The sequence below is a fragment of the Stigmatopora argus genome, chromosome 19, assembly GCF_051989625.1.
Source record: "Stigmatopora argus isolate UIUO_Sarg chromosome 19, RoL_Sarg_1.0, whole genome shotgun sequence".
NCBI classification, from domain to species: domain Eukaryota; kingdom Metazoa; phylum Chordata; class Actinopteri; order Syngnathiformes; family Syngnathidae; genus Stigmatopora; species Stigmatopora argus.
The window spans coordinates 5078719-5100803 of NC_135405.1; the positions used below are offsets into that span (position 1 = coordinate 5078719).

Below are 22085 nucleotides of genomic sequence, written 5' to 3' on the forward strand. Positions count from 1 at the left end.
TTTACGGGTTATAGGTGCCTAAACCAACAGGAGTGAAGAAGGGTTGGCAGAGGGCAATGGCAGTTGTGTGCGACTTCAAACTGTTTCTCTATGAGATAGGTGAAGGAAAGATAACGCAGCCGAGCGTAGATGTAAACCAAGTCATTGATATGAGGTAAGAAAATGTTTCCCTGGTCATCTATAATCCTTATAAAGTGTGATTTATGGGTGTATGAGTGTGTGTATGTTAAGATTCTCTCGCTACCTTTGTCCAAACCGTGCAACGTAGAGAGTTGAAACTTTTTATGGTGGCCAGAAACGGCTGTCGGATTCTAATAGATGAGTGATTGAATTTTTTCACCTTTTCTAAGTGGCCAAATCCAATCTTGTATTTGTTAAACTCGCATTTTTTAAAATAGCGCAACAATTATCTTTTGGTTCTAAACAAGCAATACTGCTTGTGTAATACTAAAGGACCCAATGTAATTGCTTGTCTTTAACCCTTTATAAGGTATTCATTTAACTCATTGGTTGTCATTGGTGGTCCTAGACGTCCACTATTTTGACTGGGATGCGGCAGTGACTGATCACTGCTAGCCCGCTCAGTCAAAATATCGAGATCTAGCACCATAAATGGCACTGATAGACGAGGATTCAGCCAACTATGGGCACCAGGCGGGGGACACCCTGGATTGATAGCCAGCCAGTCAATTGCAGGGAACAAGGAAACAGACAACCATTCACACTCACACTCAAACCTAGAGGCAATTAAAGTGTCCAATCAGCCTAGCATGCATGTTTTGGGGATGTGGGAGGAAACCGGAGTACCCGGAGAAAACCCACACAAGCCTGGGGTGAACATGCAAACTCCACACAGGAAAATCCTGAGATTGAACCCTCGATCTCAGAATTGTGGGGCCAACGCTTTAACCACTCGTTCACCTGGCTTGTGGCCTGCAAGACCCCAAATGTTAGGTTTGTATGTGTGTAAATGTATGTGAAGCATAATAAATACAGACCTAATTTTCTTGATTATTGAATGAATACATTCCAAGTATAACTCAAAAGCATATTCTCCTGTTTGTTTGACGTTGATTTTTGCTTGCTTTTTTTTCATCCAGGGACGAAGATTTTTCAGTCAGCTCTGTTTTGGCCTCGGATGTCATACACGCCAGCCGCAAAGACATCCCCTGCATATTCAGAGTGGGTTCTTCTTATCTGTATTCATCATTACACTGTTTTTACTGCAACAAAGCGGCACTCAGCCATATGATAGAAAAACATCAGTTTATAGAGATAAATAAATATCCTCTTATTAGGAAATTGGAAGTCATGGCCAATGTTCCCTCTAAGCTGCGCGCGTGCGCAATTGCGCACTACTCTCGTCTTCTCTGCGCACAGCAAATCATATGGAGCGCACAAAATAAAATCCCAATTTTTTAATTTATTTTTATTTGTTATTATATTTTTTTTTTTAGCTGTGAGGCCCGACGCGCGAACCACTCATCCGCCGGGCCGCGCATTCATAGATATTAATCATTACATTTTATTATTACTAAATCATTTGTGTAGTAGATATGCACCTGCTTATAGCAGGTGTGATACTGGTGTGTGCCCATAGCGAGCAATGATGATGTTGCTCACACCGGTACTCAGTGTGCTCAGGGAGGTTGTCTTTCTGCCCAGACAAACAAAAAATTAGAGGGAACATTGGTCATGACCCTGAATAATAGAAAAAAAACATGTATTATAATTACTAAATCATTTGTAATGTTTGTTTTCTCCACTGTTGGGATTTGTAACATCCAAAATCATATGAGAAATTAAAATCATATTTATGTTACCTTTGTACAGGTAACAGCGTCTCAGCTCTCCCTATCTGGCAGCCACAAGCCATCCATCTTGATTCTAGCTGACAGTGACCAGGAGAGAAACAAGTGGGTGGGTCTTCTAAATGAGCTCCACCGCATCCTCAAGAAGAACAAGCTCAAGGAGCGCTTCGTCTACGTCCCCAAGGAAGCTTACGACAGCACGCTGCCACTCATCAAGACTACACAGTCTGCTGCTATAATAGGTGAGAATTTAATACATGAAATACAGCCACACCCTCCTTCTGACATTTATTTTATCCTCCTAAGACCCAGACTCTTGCAAGGCATGCATTTTTCATTTCTCTGTGATATTTAGGCTAATTGGGATGATTGTAAAATAAAAAAGAATTATCATTTTACATGTAGTTTCTGAGAAAAATGATGTCCACATCATAAGTAGACGCCAGGCTCTGGTAGTCCAAAATTTAACATTGTAGTCTTGTGACAACCAAAAATGTGATGTCCACACATGTGGATGCTAGGTCCTAGGAGGTTATATTTAGAGTTTACTCATGAACATCGAATAAAATTTAATTTTGCATTGAGCACATTAGTCTCTAAAAAAAACTCTGGTTTGCCCCATCAGATCATGAGCGTGTCGCTCTCGGCAACGAAGAAGGCCTTTTTGTCATCCATGTCACCAAAGATGGTAAAACCCATTACTTGCCAGTTGATTTGATCAAATGAATTTTCAACTAATGACTCATAATTCCACCCTCAGAAATCATTCGGGTGGGCGACAATAAGAAGGTGCACCACATTGATCTGATCCCACAAGAGCAGCTGCTGGCTGTCATTTCTGGAAGGAACCGCCATGTCCGACTCTTCCCCTCGCAGGCCTTAGACGGCCACGAGATCGACTCCTTTAAACTCGTGGAGACAAAAGGCTGTCAGACCATTGTTTCCGGTCCGGTCCGAAACGGCTCGCAGACGTGTCTTTGTGTAGCCATGAAGCGGCAAATTATGTGCTATGAGGTTTGTAAAAATCGACATTACACTCACTCTTTGCTGTAAAGTCATGCCACTTTTGTTTATTAAACATTCCGTCCTCGCACTTCAGGTGAACAAAAGTAAAGTCCGTCACCGACGACTGCGAGAATTGCAGGCTCCGGGGCTTGTCCAATGGATGGGTCTGCTCAATGAGCGGCTTTATGTGGGCTACCAGTCTGGCTTCACCAGATACAGGTACTGAATAAACAGACCTTGTTATAGTTTGTTCTCCTTATTTTTACCGTATTTTCAGCCGCAGTGTCAGTAACGAGTGCTATTTCTGTATTTTAAACACACAAAGGACGCACCGTTTTTATAGACGCAGCCAGGCGTGGCAAAACATACACCAGCTTAAACATGCACGCTACACCCACACGCTAAAAACACGTTTTTAAAAAGGCAACGGAAGCAAAACTGAGTTCGGTTGTACTTCATTTAGCCATTTTACAATGTACTCTCGTCATCACCCACAAATCCATCAAAGTCCTCTTTTTCTGTGAACAATTGTCAAATCAAAAGTGACAACGAGCCGTGAAAAAAGCCATCCGGTCGCTTGACATACGCCTCACGTAGCCATAATCTCATGTTGCAGTTCGATATTCATCCATATATAATATAAATATATATAGTTCGCAGTCTAGCTTTGAATGCTCTGTTGACGCCAACATCTAGCGGCAGGATTTCTTTTGTAAATACAGCCGAAATGATGGTGAGAACCAAATTAGTGTGTTCGCCCTCATACTGGGTGTATTGACAAAAGAACTATATATCCCAGCAGTCACTGCGCACCGGAAATAGTCTGGGGCTGCTTGCCGTAGTTGCCAGCGCTATTGCGGTTCGATATTCATCCATATATTATATAGTTAGTTAGTTAGTTAGTTAGTTAGTTAGTTAGTTAGTTAGTTAGTTAGTTAGTTAGTTAGTTAGTTAGTTAGTTAGTTAGTAGTCTAGCTTTGAATGCTCTGTTGACGCCAACATCTAGCGGCAGGATTTCTTTTGTAAATCCAGTCGGAATGAGTTAACAGTGAAATTAGTGTGCTCGCCGTCATACTGGGTGTATTGAAAAAAGAACTATATATCCCAGCAGTCACTGTGCTGTACTTTTTCTACGGGGAAAATTGTAGAGTCGGGGGCTGCTTGCCGTAGTTGTGAGAGCTGTAGAGGATGGTGTACCCTATCGACTGATTTATTTTATTTTATCGTGATAACAATTTTAGTATTGGTCCATATATAAAGCGCACTAGATTACAAGGCGCCCTGTCTATTTTGGAGAAAATTTAAGACTTAAGTGCGCCTCATAGTCGTGAAAATACGGTAACTTGCCTTTTGATTCCTTCCGTAGTGTCCATGGTGACCTACCACCAGTAAGCCTGCTCCACGCTGAGGATCACACCCTGGCATTCATCCCTCATCAGAACCTGGATGCCCTTTGTGCTGTGGAGATCTCTGCCAAGGAGTTGCTGCTCTGCTTTAGTGCCATCGGCGTTTACGTCGACTCTCAGGGTCGCAGGTCACGCCAACAGGAGCTCATGTGGCCTGCTGTGCCAAACGGGGCTTGTAAGCATTCCTAGTTTAAATGGACATTGATGGGGATGGAACAGAAATGTTTTAACTAATGTTTTTCACCCGCTAGGCTACGATGCTCCTTATCTGTCGGTGTATAGTGAGAATGCAGTTGATGTTTACGATGTCAACACCATGGATTGGATTCAGACTATCCCCCTAAAGAAGGTTTGTTGCTCTGCATTTAAACTTGGCTATTGTTGATAGGTCCGTGTACCTTTTGGACATTTGAAAAAGAAACATTTTTGTTGTATGTGAATTTAATTGTCTTCCATTCATAATTGGTTATTTTAAAAAAGAGCACTTGACTGTTGTTTCATTAGGTTATTTTTTTTACAGTCACGGAATAATAAGCAGACATTAGTTTTAATATTCCCCCAAAATTTGTATTGCCGTGGCCTAGAACACTTTCTGCTTACTCTGCGACTGCAGTGCGGTCTTGTTCTGCATGGTGCTAACATTGTATTCACTGTTTATTAACTAATGAAACCATTCTGAGCCATCCAGAATTTGAAGCATGTCGTGCCGTACATTGCCCGTTAATCGATGAGCAAGATCATGTGTCAAAGTGGCGGCCCAGGGGCCAAATCTGGCCCGCCGCATCATTTTTGTGGCCCGGGAAAGTAAATCATGAGTGCTGACTTTCTGTTTTAGGATCAAATTAAAATGAAGAGTATAAATGTATATTAAATTTCCAGATTTCCCCCCACTTTTAAATCAATAATTGTAATTTTTTAAATAACTTTTTCTGTGTTTTTAGTCCAAAATTAATTTTGTAAAATCAAAAAATATATTTTAAAAAGAGCTAAAATAAACATTGTTTTAGATCTATAAAAAACTGAATATTTTGGGATTTTAATCTAGTTCTTTTAATCCATTTATAAAAAAGAAATCTAAATATTATATCTAAAAATGGTCCGGCCCACATGAAATCGAGTTGACGTTAACGCGGCCCGCGAACCAACCCGAGTCTGACACCCTTGAGCAAGATAGTCATATGTATTGTTTTGTAATGGTCAAGGTTTAACTTGATGATGAAATTAAAAGAAAAAAATGACAAATTGACAGTGCTGGACCAAGTAAAATACATACATTTCTGACAAAGCCTAGCTTCATTTGAAACAATTGTCTAAGTCAGTCTAGGACAACTAAATGATTTGTCAGATATATTAAAAAAATACCTTGCTACTGGCCGTTTCTAGTTGTATTTTGGGCACCTCCGTGTAGATTTATGCCTTGATTGAAATGCACTACGTTTGCAATTAAGTGATCAATCAATCACTGCCAAGTTTTGTCTCCCTCTTGCGGAGGAGATTGAGTACTGTGGCCAGAATTAAAGTCTAATTCACGAAAATGGAAGAGAACCTGGATTAGATCAAATAATGACATGGGTTAGAGGTCTAATTGCTGTACTTGTGTGACTACAGGTGCGACCTTTGAATGTGGACGGCTCACTGAACCTGCTGGGGCTGGAAACAGTGCGGCTCGTCTACTTCAGAAACAAGACAGCTGGTGAGATGTCCTATGAAAAAATTCTTCTTTAGAGGATATTCAAATGATAACTATAATCATACGAGTACATCTGTTTTTGCAGCCATCTCACATTTTGAAATGTCTTGAATTAGTTGTTGTTCTTAAAGCCTGCATTGTCTTTTAGCACCAGATGTTCTGTGGCAATACTGATCATGTTGTCTGTGTGAAGTGCTTTTTAGTCATTGTTGTAAACACGCCTGTGGCTTTGTTGTGATCTTCCAGAGGGCGACGAGCTGGTTGTCCCGGAGACGTCAGACAACAGCAGGAAGCAGATGGTACGCAGCATGAACAATAAGAGGCGCTTCTCCTTCAGGGTGCCGGAGGAAGAGCGACTTCAGCAGAGGAGGTACTTCATCCAGCATGCAAATATTCGCTTGCAGTTTTGTTTTATGCAAAACAGGTCGATTTTTATCAATTAACTTAGTTTTCTTGTTGCAATCAAATTTTAAAAAATATTTATTCTCGTATTTTTTCCACCCCAAAGGGCAGTTGTAATTTGCTCCTCCCCTTATTTCTGCTAATGGGTTAGTGCTGTGAGCATTATAGGTTAGGCCAGTCCTATTTTTTTAATTTTTTGTTAACTCAAGCTCCACTCGTCAAGTGACGTACTTACGAACGAAGCAGCTCTTGGAAAGGGCCCTTTGAATTGAAAAACTACAGCATCCAGGTTGTTGTGTGTCCAACTAATTGGTGAACAGTGCATCAAATCTGATTTTGTGACTGCAGAGAGATGCTACGGGATCCTGAGATGAGGAACAAGCTGATCTCCAACCCCACAAACTTTAACCACGTTGCTCACATGGGACCAGGGGATGGGATACAGATTCTCAAAGACCTACCTATGGTATTTAAACTTGTACAGCCGCCATTTAAACATTTGATTCACGTGCACACGCCATAATTGCATCATGAGATATGATCCGATAGGGTAAAGGCATATAGCAATATTTTTTGACAGATAAATGGGGGGGAAAAGTTTATCTACACTAAGTTCCTTATTTACGAACACAATTACCGGTTTTTCTCGAATATAAGCCGCCCCCGCGTATAAGCGGCACCCGTAAAATCGCCGAATTTTACAATTTCTCGCGTATAAGCCACCCCCTGATTCTTAATTTTCAACTCCATATTCATGGTTTTTAATAAGGAGTACAAATGTGTTACTTTGAAGGGAAAATCATCACAGGTGGCATTTCTTAGATACTGTATGAATCAAAAGCACATTATTAGGGTAAATACCATAAGGAAGTTAGTAATTCATCCAGTAATATATTGGTACACTGGTAAGACCGCATTGCTTTACACATTCAGTGAAAGCGGGGTAGAATCTGTTTATCTGTACAATTGTGAAGTACAATAGACCGTATACGGTTTAGTACTTTCAGATGAGCTCTGATGCCGGGAGACACTGGTTAAATGCAGTGAGAGAACCATAGATTAGTGTCAAACTTCTGCATAACACTTGAATCTATGGATGAAGTGTTGTTTCCTACATTTCACAGTAACGATTTTTTCGTCACTTTATGAACCACTAATCACCAAATTAGTTCATTTGTGCCGTTTGCTCGGATAAGGACCGCAGTCAGTCTTTTGAGTGCCCAAATGAAGCGCAATTAAATTATAGAAACCCGTGCAACCACGTGACCGAGGCTACCGGCAAAAGCATCTGTTAGGCCATTTTGTAAAAAAAAAAATCATTCAAATGGTTAAAGTGTTTCGGCAACAAAACCGTCTAAATTATGTTCTACTTTTTAGTGGTTTTGGATGAAATGTAACTGGTTGGGGTTAAATTTTAAACCCTAAGACCCTTCAATCGAATCTGTAAAATTGATAAATACAGTGGTACCTCGACATACGATCGTAATCTTGGATTAGAAAAAAATGTTTTATTTCTTCTAATTCGCCATATATTGACAAAGTAACACATAACTAGTGTTTTAATAGTAATAAAATGTGTTTAATAGAAGTAAAATTAAACGCATTTCGCGGAGGGTAGAGACAGCGGCATAAACGGAGGGGGGGTTAGGGGGGACTTTATCCACGGCACTCGTAAACGAACAAACAAATTTAAATTAACTTGGATTAATATATAGACACACTCAAACATACGTTTAATGTAACTTTACACAAAACTGAATTCTAATTTCGTTTTAATGTTTTGTTACCTTCGTTCTGGCCGGGTTAGTTGTTTGCCACGCCTCCACCCTCACGTTCGCTATCGATGGACTGTTTGCTGTTGTATTGCCTTCAAAATATTCTGAAAATGATGCACACAAATGTCCTCACAATAGGATAACACACGACCACTTGCCAACGAGAAGTACTAGTCTTTAAAGAACGATCGCGGGACCTTCTTTCCATAGAAAGAATAGCAGGAAATACAATAGCTGAGCTTACCCACTTACCCGCTTATTGATTGTGGGTAATGAAGTTTTATTCTGAGAAAGGGTACCATTGCCTATGGGTGTTGTGTGAACGAGTATACTTCATTACTCAGAAAGCCCTCTTTTTGCCCGCGCATGCGCGTTGTGCGTTTCCTGGTCGAAATTCGTCTGAATAAATCATTCAGTCCTCGTAGATATAGTAGTTATACACGAAAGAGATGCAACAAAAAAAGACAGTGCGCTACAATGAAAAACAGCCTCTCATGTCACGGTCGCATCTCGAAATTTGGATCGTATCGCGGGCGAATTATTCGATCGAAATTTTCGTCGTACCACGAGGTCAAATCGTATCGTAATGCCAAGAATTTGGCTATTTACACTACTTAAGGGGAAATTCACAAAACTAAAACTTTTCCAATTTGTTCGTCATAACGTTTTTAACTCCACCTGACTGGCTTATATCTGCTTTATTTAGAACGTCCGCATCCCAGAGAGCCGCGCAGGCTTCAGCGGTTCAGTCAGCATCCCCTCCATCACCAAAAACAGGGCGGAACCAGGCCGTTCCATGAGCGCTAGCAGTGGGCTTGGCATACGTAAGTGGTCGACTACGCCCCCACAACATTCTCGTGCATCTTTACCACTCGTTGACTCCCCCGTCACAGGCCCGTCCTCGCAAAACGGCAGCGCCCTACGCCGAGAACTGTCAGGCGGCAGCTACGGGTCCAAACGGCAGGCTATGACGTCCCCCTCGGAGAGCTCCCTGTCCTCGGGCGGGGGCGTGGAATGCGGGGAAGCGCCCCTCTCTCAGTTTGACAGAGAGGTCAGTGAAAAGGAAAGGGTTCAATCATGGTTGGAAATATTCTTTGATATTCAAAACCGACAACATGATTGTTTCTGCATGTGATGGTAGTTGTGTTGTAGATAACCCCCCCATCCTCCTCGCCCCCTTATCTGCTGAAAACATCCCGTCAGGTGCTTTACCTCACCTTCCTGTTCCCACCTGCTGATTGGTCAGCCCCCCGTGGTGTCATATTCTTACAACAACACCCATGGGGCGACTTTGCGCTCTTGACTATCGCGTTGGCTGACTTTTTTAGCTTTACATGGTCAATTCCAGTCCTGTGAGCGCAGTGTGGGCGACTCGTGCCCCCAATCTAAACAAGCCCTCCCCCTCCCCAAGTCCGACACCACCCCGACGGCTGTCTAGTACCGGAAGCTCCCATCTTGCCCCGCCCCCATTTCTCGCCTCCCTCAAAACCTTCATCCCGCCCTCCCCCCAACCCCACCCAGCATGCTGCCTATGGGCGCGGCGCTCAGTGTCAACTCTCATCTGCAGTGGCAGGCCGTTTCGCCGTCGGAGAAGACCCCCGATCTGAAAAGGGCTTTAAGGACCTTGCTTAGTAAGATGAAGGTAACGTCAACAAATCCAACGAGCTGCACACCACACACACGCCAGAGCCAAAGCGTGAGTGTGCGAGTCTGCGCCTGCCTGTGTTTGTGCGTGTGTTTCTTGAGTGTCATACCGACACGCATCCTCACTGACGGATGCGTGTTTAATCCACAAAGATCCACCCGCCACATTTTGGACGTTTCCAGGGCAACGGGGCCTCGTCACATCTTTTCACCGGCATTTCAGCTTGAGCGGCACCCCCCGGTTTTGCCCTCTCCCGACCACTCAACTGATTACACAGCATGCCTGCTTCCGCTCATCTCACCGTGAGCCAATTGGTGCAGTGCATGTTTTGCCCACCCGTGCCATCATTATCAAGTGCAGTATGTTTGGGTAATGTGCTCTCATGAGGACATCATTGGGTCCAAATATGTCAAATATTTGAATTGGGACAGTTGGCAAGAAATACATTTGGAAATGTCAGTATTGGATACCGTCTTTGTTGGATTATAAGTCGCACCAGCCAAAAAGTATATTGGAGAGGATAAATATAGAAGTCACACTTTTGCAAGGTTTTATTTGATTAGAAAACAAGAACAAACATGTTAAAGTGACAATATTAAAATGTGGCTAGATAGGAATCTGTTAACATACGTTTTTCCTATTGCTAAGCTAAAGAAACAACAACAACATTGTAACAAGCTGTCGTGGTGAGAGAGAGAAAAAAGCAGAAATCACAGGCTCAGCCAAACTGTAAAAAATACAAAGTGCGACTTATAGTCCGTAAAATACGGTACTTCCTTGGTTTGCAGTGAACGTCTTGAGTGCTCCTGATGAAAAAGTGCTTTTCAGGTGCTGAAAAGCATCATTTGGCCGAGGTAAATCATTTTGAGGAAAACTCCAAAATGACTGCGTGGAATGGGTCCAAGTACTTCAAGTACTTGAATCGTGACAGCTTGCACTAAATACATTTGTAAATTTGAGTATTGGATGCTTTCGTTTGCAGTAGACATTTTGAATGGGTTTTCAAACGCTATTAAGCAAGACACAAAGCGATTTGGAAAACAAAGAAAAAATGAGCGCCCATGTCAACCTATGGTTTCTCAGACTATAAGTCGCACCAGCCAAGAAATGCTAAATGAAGATGATGTTTGAACCCTCCAGTATTTAAATTTCATTTTCAGATTTTTTTACAGGTTAATGAGCAGCATGTCTTTTTGTCTAGTATAAATAGCTCCAGTTCCATTTTTGGAAACCTGCGGCCTATAGACAAACAGAAACTCTTAAATGACTTATTCAAGTGCGTCTTATAGTTCAAAACTTACATTTAAGGCCAATTTTAGCACATTTGATCTTACATTTGTTTTACCAAACCACGCCCCTTTCCAACCTCAAACCCAGCCCCCTAGCAGCCAGGCCCAGGTAAAGCCACACCCCCTAAGGCCCACCACTGCATTGACCTTTACTTACCCTGTTTTTCTTCATTGCTGTTCTTGGTCTGTGAACAAATATAATTCGCTACAGAAATGCAAATCCTATTCCAATGCGATTTATAGTCTGAAAATGTATTTTGATGCACCCTATGGGTTTCAGGAAAATCGTTGGCGTGAATATTCTCAATTGTTGCCATTCATTTCCTGCCATCATTTGTGAGGACCGCCCTCCACATCTGCACGGAGACCCTTTGTCAACTTTTTTGTCTGTTTTTGTTTGTGATCGCAGGACTCGGACTCCCCCCGCCACTCCACAGCGTCCAACAGTTCGACCTTCAGCAGCCCCCCAAGCCCGGCGTCCCCTCACAAGACCAAGTCCTTGTCCCTGGAGAGCACTGACCGTACGGGCTGGGACACATGAACACAGGACTCGTCATCCCCACGAACCCTTTCTGTGCCCACACAACTGTACCTCTTCTTGACCACCCCCCTCCCCCACACTCTTTCCACAGGTATTTTCTTAAATGCTTCCTTTGACGCCTCATTCAGATGCAAAGACAGAAAAAAAAACAGTTTTTATTTGTACATACGAGCCTTTTGAGTTTTAGGGGGCAATATTTTAATTTATTTATCATTCTTAGAGTAGAAGCATTTGGTTTGCGTGCCCCCCCTCCCATCTTTTACCCTTCCCCACCGAGCTGCAAACTTTACTAACACTAAACTTACCACTTTAAGTGCGACGACTTTAGTGTCCATTTTCCCTCCCCCTAAAAAGCCTCAACTGTCAAGGACATGGTCACACCCGAGCGCCACAATAATGTACATAAGTTCAAAGTAGAGAGTAATATATGATAAGGAAATGCTATCGAGAACTACACGGGAAAATCGACTTTTATTTTCCTTTTATTCTCGAGCGATTTGGGATTTTATTTGCACGCACGGAATTCATTTTAAATCTCTGGTTTTATTGATTGACCTGTGATGCTCTTTTATGACTTCCTCCCCTGATTTGGGTTGATATTCAAGTGAAAATGTGGATGAAAACACACAAGAGGAAACACTAAAGAGGAGGGAGTTGGGATGCGTAAAACGTGAGTACCGATTTGAAAAAAAGGGCAAGATTTGGACTTTTTATTGAGTTTTGTCAGTCTATGCTTAAAGTGAATGCTTAAATCCTGTACCCCTAAAAAAAACAATGTTTTTTTGTTATTGTCAAACTCGCAGCTTCCTTACCCCTCCCAAGGCCGGGCGCAATCCAATTTGCTTTTCGTCGCTCTGACTTTTGTCTTTTGTTATTTGTACCGTTGGATGAAATTGTCCTTTAAACAATAACACTACAAAGTGAATATTAAACGGATATATTCACGATACTACTACAGTCGGCTTCACGTGAGCTTTTACGTCACTCTTTGTTTATGCGGTTGGCGAGGAAACAAAAAAATACAATGTGGTCATTCCTCCGTTTCGAAACACTTAATTCCACACGTGCGTTTTCTTTTTAGTTGAGTTACTAACAAAGCCCCTTTTGATTCGGTTTGAAAGACCCTCCCGAGCTCTTGGCATGTGGAATGTATTATCTCGGAGCGAGGAGGAGCTCTTTTGTCGGCCGATGTTGTACAGATGAAATCAAATGATCCCAATGAAAAGAGAATAACTCAGGAAAAGGTTGGAAGCAATAAAATGAGGATTTTTATGGCAGGAGCGGTGGGGGGAAAAACAGGTTTTAGGGCTCAGAAAAATGTTGGTTGAAAATAACAAAAACAATTGCCTTTGCATTTCAGTGAGGTCTTATCTACAATACCTTCTATATTTTGCGCTTTCATATCATAATACACTTTGGTTGTTTTCTAGGTTTGCTTTGTAAGATTTTTGTACAGTTTTGCATGTGATAGATGTAATCATTTTGGGTTTGTTTTCCTTTTGGATTTGCTTTCCCCCCTTTTTTTAACGGTTTGGGCGTTTTTCTGAGGATAACCCACTACAGGTGATGTAGATTCTTTTTGCACAAAAGATATTTAAGGTGTAAGGTCAAAAGAAAATGTATGGAACTGGCTGCCACTCTTCCGTGGACGACTCATATTAACCTGACTCCGATGTATTTCAATAAAGCGGAGTGCTGTTACAAATTCTTAGTGTGCAAGTCATATTTTTTTGTTTTTATCCAGAGAAGCTTTTTGGTCTCACCTCATCTCCCACTTTATCCGAAGTCGAGTCGCGGGGATAGCAGCTTCAACAGGGGACTTCCCTCTCCCCAGCCACTTCATCCAGCTCTTGCAGGAGAATCCCAAGGCGTTCCTAGGCCAGCCGGGAGACATAGTCTCTCCAGCATGTCCGAGGTTGCCCCTGTGTCCTCCTCCCAGTGGGACGTGCCTGGAACACCTGAGGGAGGCGTCCAGGGGGCATCCTGATCAGATGCCCAAGCCAACTCAACTGGCTACTCTCGATCCGGAGGAGCAGAGGCTCAACTCCGAGGCCCTCCCGGATGATTGAGCTTCTCACCTTATCTCCTAGAGAGACTCCGGTCATCTTGCGGAGGAAACTCATTTCAGCTGCTTGTATCGGGGATCTCGTTCTTTCAGTCACGATCCACAACTCGTGACCATAGAAGAGGGTAGGAACGTAGATCAGCTCCTTCTTCACTACGACGGACCGATGCAGAGTCCACATCACTGCAGACACCGCACTGATCTGTCTGTCGATCTCCCGTTCAATCCCCCCCCCTCGTCTACTGGGGTAGACATACAGGCACCGAGCCGGGGGGCAATAAGTATGCCGACACCTGCTCGGCGCCTCTCACCGTGAGCGACTCTAGAGTGGAAGGGTGTCCAACCCCCCTCTAAAGAGGAGTGGTACCGAAAGCCAAGCAGTGCTTGACCTACGCACTAGCTCAGGCTACTTCTCAACCAGAGAGGTGACATTCCACATCCCAAGAGCCAGTTTCTGCAGCAGTGGATCGAACTGCCACTCCTTTGGCTGCCGCCCATCTTTCAACACACCCTTTTTGGCCCCTCTCATAGGTGGTGAGCCCATGAAAGGGGGAACCCACGTCGCCTCTTGGACCCCATGGGTGTAGGCCAGGCACTCGCCATCGTGACGAGAGAAGACGTCCAATAATGTTGCTCATCATAAGAGGTCTTCTTGAGTCATGACTTGTCTTGTCCCTCACCTTAGACCAGTTTGCCATAGGTGACCCTACCAGGGGCACAAGGCCCCAGACAACATATCTCCAAGGATCACTGGGACACACAAACCCCACCACCACGAGAAGGTGATGACTCGACTTTTTTGGGTCATTTATTTAAAAAAAACATTTTCGGTAAATCACAAACCAACAGAATGTTCCAAGCCAAAATAATAGTCTAATAAAGGAGTGGGCAAAAGTCCAAAAGCCACATGAGCGTTTGAAAATGGGAAGAAGGGCAGGTAAATATGAAAGTTTTTTTTTTTGTGAATTGTTGATTTTTTTGTAATGTTTATCTCCTTATCTAGTTTATTACAAATGCCTTTATAGTTGTTTGAATTCTACAGACTCGTAAATGCTCAATAGGTACAATCAATACCCAAACTGGCTTCATGTGGCCTGCAGACCATATTTTGCCCACCCCTGGTCTAAGAAGGGGTGCAGGGAACAATTCACTATTCAGCTTTGACAAACCCGATTCACCAAGTTCAAACATAGTACATACTTACCGTATTTCTCGCATATAAGCCGCACCCTAAAATTGCCTTAAAATTGTTGAATTTTACAATTTCTCGTGTATAAGCCGCCGCTTGATTCACAATTTTCACGTCCATAATCATGGTTTTAATGGGGAAAACAAATGTGTTACTTTGAAGGGAAAATCATCGCAATTGGTATTTCTGAGATACAGTATGAATCAAAAGCACATTATTAGGGTCTCAATATCATAAGAAATATAGTAATTCATCCAGTAATGGTTGTTTTCTTACTGCAAAACAGAAAATAACCAACAAATAGTAAATGTTAATTTTCCTACATCGACTGGTGAAAAATAGTATAGCAACGCTGTAAGCACAAGTCGAATGCTTGATTCAGTCATTTTTTGAGTTACAAATACGGCTTATATGCGAGAAAATACGGTACTATCCATACATTTTTTGCGATCACTTTCTAACCTTGACTAAATCCCGTCTGTCGTCTTGCTTAGACGGTAAGGCAGAAAATTGAACTCCATTACTTATGGAAAGCATGGTTTAAGTTGGAAGTCTTTCACGAGCATAAAAATGTCCTAAAAACTGAGGAATTTTAGCAAGGAAATACATTTAAGTCCACCCTGCGATCGAATAAAAGAAAGGCCAACTAGTTAAGAGAGCTCAAAAGGTGCAATTAAACCATTCAAAAGGAGCCCGTGAGTCTTTGGATCTCTCTGGAGAAAAAAAAAAATCCTTTCCGTGTCAGTTTCGGAGATAGGCGAGTTAGTCCCGGCACCGGTCCGAAAAGAGAAGGCTCACCTCGGCGAGGGTCATCACGGCGCATCTTCCAGCATCCGGCGGATGCCGTTTGAGGGGATACCCGGCGGAACATGGGGGACGCAGCTCAGGTCCCTGACGCTGCCGTGCCGCGACTGGCCGTCCAGCAGGTGCGTGGAACCGTGCCGCGACAGGCTTGAGTTTCTTGTCCGGAACAGGTCATCCAGATGGGGTGTGCTGCCGTAGTACCCGCGCTCATCGGAGACGCGGAAGCTGGACGCCGTGTATCTGTGGGGCGTTAAAGCTCATTAACTACATGCTAATTATTTAAACTAGCAGTTTCTGAGTAAATGTAATTTCTCTGTAACCCAAAAGAATTCTAGAAAAACACTAAAGTCGAGGGTAGCCCAAAATTTCTCTTTCCCTCCATACCCCAATGACCTAATTGAATTGTAAATAAACGTACAACTGAAACATAAATGTATACATGGAAAGTATTTTTCTTCTGCTACTTTTGTAAAACTGGCCACTAACTGGTGAAAAATCACAATGACCCAAACAGCGAACATATCAGCCAATCTTAAAAAGAAAAAAAACATATAAGCCCGATATTGGCTGGCTAATATATCGGTTGACCTCCATAAGGAAGATCATCATATATTGGCTAATTTCGGCTTATCTTGAAGAAAAAAAAACATATTAGTTGGCTAATACATATTTTATTTATATTTATATATATATATATATATATATATATATATATATATATATATACATATATATATACATATATATATACACATATATATACATATATATATACACATATATACACACATATATACACACATATACACATATATACATATATATATATATATATATATATATATATATATATATATATATATATATATATATATATACATATATACATATATATACACAAAAACAGCTTTAAATAACCGTGACCTATGTATATTTTGTTTATTTATCTTTTAGGAAGGGTGTGTTTTATAAATATAGCTTGTAACTTAACTCTTTGACTGCCATTGCCAGCAAGAGAAGTCCAATCCATTTGAACAAGGAAGGCCTGGAAGCCATTGACCGAATCGGAATAATTTCTCCTTGTTTTTACTACCTACTCAAACGTATACCTAAATAATTTAACATTGTTAAAATGATACCAATGAGACCAACCTGCCATCCCGCGAGCGACGCAGGCTGCCTCGAAAGCCGCTCGACTCGGACCGGGCGCTGCGGAGCGAGCCCGCCCGACTGGCGCTGCCACTGCCGCTGTGGGGCTCGTCCGGGTCGGCCAGGTGGGTGGAGGAGGCGTGTGTGGACGTGCCCTGCGTGGACGTACCCCGCGACTTCCTAGCTACGGGGGCCAGGTTGTCCCTCAGGAGCAGGTGCGCGAAGTCGGGTTCCCGCAGGACCTGCCGGCTGCCGTCGACCAGGACGCTGCGGGGCGGAGGGTTGGCGGGGACAGATGAAGGAGCCCCAGGGGAGGGGAAGTAGGGGAGACGGGTAAGTGGGCGAATCGGCGGGAGAGGGACTTAGCGGTCTTCGGTTAAGGGGGGAGTGTGGAGAAGGAGACGCTTGACCACCCAGTTCCTCGAAAAAAGGTCTCGTGCATGCACACTAACACACCCAGGAAAGATTTAAAACCAAAAATGTATCATTAACTATTCCATGATTTATTCCCAAGTATTTCTTCACTGGCGGCCGCATTGTTTAATGGACGTGGCTGATGTGATTTCATTTTTGGGAGGGGCTTGCTCAATCAGAATCTCAGACTGGCATGTCTTTCTATGTCGAGGTAATCTGTATTTATAATATCTGTAAACTGATATGCCATTAATGTAAAAGTTTTTTTTCTTTTTCCGTCAGTGATCCCAATTGAAGTTCCACAAATTAGCTCCAAGCCCTGAACACGACTCTAGCACGCCGCATTGATTGTTTCGTATAACTACTAGGAAAATATTACAATTTAGCCCTTTGGCATGCGAGGACATTGTAATAAAAATACTCGACTGCTAATTGGACAATGGATGGTCTCGCCACGCTGTTTGCCATCTAAAACCTTCCCCTGAGCAATGGTAATTAATTTCTACTCCCGATGCGAAGATATGTTTTGCAGATCCAATACCAACATTTTTAGATAAGTAAAAATGAGGCTAAAATAATGTACCTATAATATGACTAATCATAATTTTTGTATAAAAATGATCACTCCTAATACCACCTCAGAAAATGCTCCGTTACCAAATATTACACAATTCTCTGGTACTATCATTAGTTTCTAGTTGCCTATTTTTGTGTCGATAAGGAAAATAATTTATCGGATCAATACACAGTAATATATTACATACTGTGTAGAGTTGTATAAAAGTATATGTTTTAAAAGATATATAAAGATCATTTTGTTTGGCAATTTGAAAAGTAGCAAGCAAAAAAATAAGTGTGGACACCTCAGTTCTAATTACATGACCGTACTCACTAACTGAATTTAAAGTGTTTGTCCATATCTGAAAGAGATGCGCCGTGACCGGACGTTTCGTCGAAAGACATTTGGTCCCTGGACGTTTGGTCGACCGGACGTTTGGTCGACCGGACGTTTGGTCGACCGGACGTTTGGTCGACCGGACGTTTGGTCGACCGGACGTTTGGTCGACCGGACGTTTGGTCGACCGGACGTTTGGTCGACCGGACGTTTGGTCGACGGGTTCGCTTGCTGTCAAATTATGAGAGAGAGACAGAGTTTACTGTTGAAAGCGAGCAACCAGGTAATCTCTTGCTCTCAAAATTATAATCATGAGAGAGAGAGAGAGTCCGTTCTACCAAACGTCCGTTCTACCAAACGTCCGTTCTACCAAACGTCCGGTCGACCAAACGTCCGGGGACCAAACATCCGGGGACCAAACGTCTTTCGACGAAACGTCCGAGCACCGAGATGCTGCTCTTAACATAGCGCCTCTTAAAAATGACATTTGTATAAGGCCAACCCGAAGGCGGCCTTTGCAATAACTATGGAAAGGTGTGCGTGTGGGCGTTACGTACTCTTTGCGTTTCTTGCCGTGGAAGAAGCTGGCCCACTCGAAGCACGTCTTCTTGCTGCCTACCCAGAAGACGGATGGAATGCCCACGATCAGCATCATCACATACTTGAGCAGGAACACCGACACGTCGGGACGACTGCTCTCTTCTGCCTGCAGGTGCACACACACATGGTACATACTAGAACGAGTGGGACGTACTTGACCGACACTTCAGGTAGTTCAATAATCACCCCTGCGTGTTTAAAAAAAAATACTGAAAGCAGCAACCATTGGAACAGGTTTAAAGAGTTTTTTTTATAGTTACCACGTGAATGTGTGTTTGTGTCATCACAACGAAGTACTAGCCTAGAGGCAGACATAAATATAGAAAGGCAGTGGGATTCTATCATATCGACTTTTTGTGCTTTCATAATGATGCAGTCCTCTTTCTACACAAACACACTGTGGATTAGAGTGTTCTTTTATTATAACAGACTTCCCGTAGATAGAAATTGGCCTTTATCATTTCTAGCTAAGAATACATTTTACTTTGAATGCATACATAAAAGAATAACCACGGATCTCAAAGGATTACCGTGAATAGACTAACATATATACAGATGCTCCCCTACTTACGAACATTCAACTTACGAACAACGGTACATACGAACATGTCTGCAAATTGCGTTTAAGTCCAAAAATGTTCGCAAGTCCAATTTTGTATTTCGTGCCTTTTTCGGAGTAGTACTTCTTTCCGCCGCTAATACCGACGCCTGGCGCTGTGAGAGCTCAGCTCACCCAGCATCTACCTTCTTCTTCGTTGCAATGCGGAAGTGCGTGAATGTATCTCCAGTGTGCAAAGAACCTTTTTCATTTGTATCATTAAATATCTCATCCATCCAATATTGAATATGGTTGGTAAAAAGCTAAAGGCTTCTATTGAGGGAGTTGCAAGGAAGAGGCAAGCCATTTCATTTGAAACGAGTGGCAATAATAATGAAGCTTGATGCGCGTGAGAGTGGTGAGCGTTTCACGGGCATTGAATCGTTCGACCGTCAGTACCATTTATAAACAGAAAGATCGAGCAGCAGGACCCAAATATTGAACGTTGCACAAAGTTTGCAAATCAATTGAATGATGCCATACAGTGCTACCGCATCATTTATGATGAAAAAAAGAAGAAAACTGTGCAATTGTCATTAGGTCGCTTCTTTTGGCCAGTTTCTAATACATAAATCTCTCTCTCTCTCTACAGTACTGTACATATTCTCTCCATTTTATTAAATGTTTTTTTTTTCAGTACAAACCAATGCATGTTACTTATACAAGCCTTAAACATACAAATGCACTTATATAAACCTTCAATATACTTATATCGGCCTTAAACATAAATTATAATACAAAATATAGCACTGAATCAACTTACAAACAAATTCAACTTATGAACCAGCTCGGAACCAATTGCGTTCGTAAGTAGGGGAGCGTCTGTATATGTTTTGACGAAAGTTTGGCGACACTCTTTTTCCTTGTCGACGATAATGTCAAATATTTATTCATCTTATTAGACGTGCTTCATAACTGAGCAAAGAATACCCCGAGATTTGGTACAAACGTAAAGCTGGCATGCAAAATGACTTGAATGGCTGGACATCGTAAGGCTTTTTCTTTAAAAAAAAGTGGTCTATGTAAAGTAAAGCTTTTATTTGTTTAAAAAATAAATACTATGTATATATAGTCAGGCTTTTTTCTTTAAAAATGACCATTTATATTAAGGGTTTTTATTAAAAAATGACCATGTATAGTAAGGCTTTTTTATTTAAAAAACGACCATTTACAGTAAAGCGTTTTTCTTAAAAGACGATATAGTATAGTAAGGCTTTTTTTCTTAAAAAATGACATAGTATTGTAAGGCTTTTTTCTTAAAAAACAACATAGTATAGGCTTTTTTCTTTAAAGACGACATAGTATAGTAAGGCTTATTTTCTTTAAAAACGACACAGTATAGTAAGGCTTTTTTGTCTTTAAAAACGACATAGTATAGTAAGGCTTTTTATTTACAAAAAAGACCATGTATAGTAAGGCTTTTTTCTTAAAAAATGACCATGTATAGTAAGGCTTTTTTGTTTAAAAAAGACCATGTATAGTAAGGCTTTTTTTCTTAAAAAACGACATAGTATAGTAAGGCTTTTTTTCCTAAAAAAACGACATAGTATAGTATGGCTTTTTTCCCCCCAAAAAACGACATAGTATAGCGTGGCTTTTTTTCTTGAAAAACGACATAGTAGAGGAAGGCTTTTTCCCTAAAAAACGACATAGTATAGTATGGCTTTTCCCCCTAAAAAACGACATAGTATAGTATGGCTTTTTTCCTTTAAAAAACGACATAGTATAGTATGGCTTTTTTTCTTAAAAAACGACATAGTATAGTAAGGCTTTTTTTCTTAAAAAACGACATAGTATAGTATGGCTTTTCCCCCCTAAAAAACGACATAGTATAGCATGGCTTTTTTTCTTGAAAAACGACATAGTATAGCACGGCTTTTTTTCTTGAAAAACGACATAGTAGAGGAAGACTTCTTTTCTTAAAAAACGACATAGTATAGTAAGGCTTTTTTTCTTTAAAAAATGACATAACAAGTAAGGCTAAGAGAGTCGGAGAATAAATCTGACTTCTGATTCTTCACCTTCTAGTTGTTGCTGTGGTCCACTGGCAAAATCATTGAGTCAGAACATGAGGCGGGAATCAGGAGTGAGTTCAATTCCACTCGTTGCAATTCTCAAATTGTTTATTGAGGTAATGAAAAGGATAAATATAACTTCCAATCACATCATTTCAGAAGACACTGTGGTCCAGTGGCAAGAACAATGGGATGAAATTGAAGTTGGACACAAGTTCAAATCTGGAGTGAGTTCAAGTCCACTCTTTGCAAATCTCAAATTGTTTATTGAGGTGATGAAAATGATAAATATAACTTCCAATCATCACATTTCAGAAGTCACTGTGGTCCAGTGGCAAAGACAATGGGTCAGACAGACCTCAAGTTAGTGGATTTGACTGCCATGTGGGAAATGGGGTTCGAATCCCGCTCTCGTTTGACTAATCACTACACTAGTAGTTCAGTAAATGGGTAATCCTTTTTTCATTCAAATAAAGACTTAGTCATTTTTTTCAGCAAAACAATATTTCCGGTCAGCCAAAGGCTGACCGGAAGACAGTTGGGAGGGGGGATCCCTGGTGGTGTTCGACAGTCGGCCTGCGGCCGACTGCCGACACCATACAGTCGTTGACTGGCGACACTGGGACGTGAACCATCGACACCCACGTCGCAGGCAGGTGACTTACCCACTACACCACGAGGCGGCCCGCCTATACATGATTGGAAGTTATATTTGTCCTTTTCATTACCTAAATAAACAATTTGAGAATTGCAAAGAGAGGAATTGAACTCATTCCTGATTTGAACTTGAGT

At 41.8% G+C, this 22085-nt stretch overlaps 2 protein-coding genes across 9 annotated transcripts in view; one reads left to right on the forward strand and one right to left on the reverse strand.

Moving 5' to 3' along the window:
- Positions 1 to 12519, forward strand: part of cdc42bpab (CDC42 binding protein kinase alpha (DMPK-like) b) — a 70207-nt gene extending 57688 nt beyond the window's left edge. For 3 of the 6 annotated variants that reach the window (XM_077586436.1, XM_077586437.1, XM_077586440.1), the window contains 15 exons: positions 15 to 154; positions 1101 to 1182; positions 1834 to 2053; positions 2437 to 2499; positions 2572 to 2825; positions 2911 to 3035; positions 4183 to 4397; positions 4474 to 4571; positions 5831 to 5915; positions 6159 to 6282; positions 6663 to 6780; positions 8796 to 8913; positions 8983 to 9140; positions 9657 to 9731; positions 11433 to 12519. In XM_077586436.1, coding sequence (XP_077442562.1) covers positions 15 to 154; positions 1101 to 1182; positions 1834 to 2053; positions 2437 to 2499; positions 2572 to 2825; positions 2911 to 3035; positions 4183 to 4397; positions 4474 to 4571; positions 5831 to 5915; positions 6159 to 6282; positions 6663 to 6780; positions 8796 to 8913; positions 8983 to 9140; positions 9657 to 9731; positions 11433 to 11564 — 2007 coding nt within the window. In that variant the 3' untranslated portion in view covers positions 11565 to 12519. The remainder of the gene's footprint in view (positions 1 to 14; positions 155 to 1100; positions 1183 to 1833; positions 2054 to 2436; positions 2500 to 2571; positions 2826 to 2910; positions 3036 to 4182; positions 4398 to 4473; positions 4572 to 5830; positions 5916 to 6158; positions 6283 to 6662; positions 6781 to 8795; positions 8914 to 8982; positions 9141 to 9656; positions 9732 to 11432) is intronic. The other 3 variants (XM_077586438.1, XM_077586442.1, XM_077586441.1) reach the window with 1 other exon arrangement.
- Positions 12520 to 14197: 1678 nt separating this feature from the next.
- The window catches only part of LOC144064173 (frizzled-3-like), a 33265-nt gene continuing 25377 nt past the window's right edge, over positions 14198 to 22085 (reverse strand). Inside the window, exons 7-10 of one of the 3 annotated variants that reach the window (XM_077586444.1) lie at positions 18638 to 18786; positions 16775 to 17038; positions 15617 to 15862; positions 14198 to 15531 (exon numbers count right to left, since the gene is read on the reverse strand). In XM_077586444.1, coding sequence (XP_077442570.1) covers positions 15631 to 15862; positions 16775 to 17038; positions 18638 to 18786 — 645 coding nt within the window. In that variant the 3' untranslated portion in view covers positions 14198 to 15531; positions 15617 to 15630. Of the gene's footprint in view, positions 15863 to 16774; positions 17219 to 18637; positions 18787 to 22085 lie in introns of those variants that run through there. The other 2 variants (XM_077586443.1, XM_077586445.1) reach the window with 2 other exon arrangements.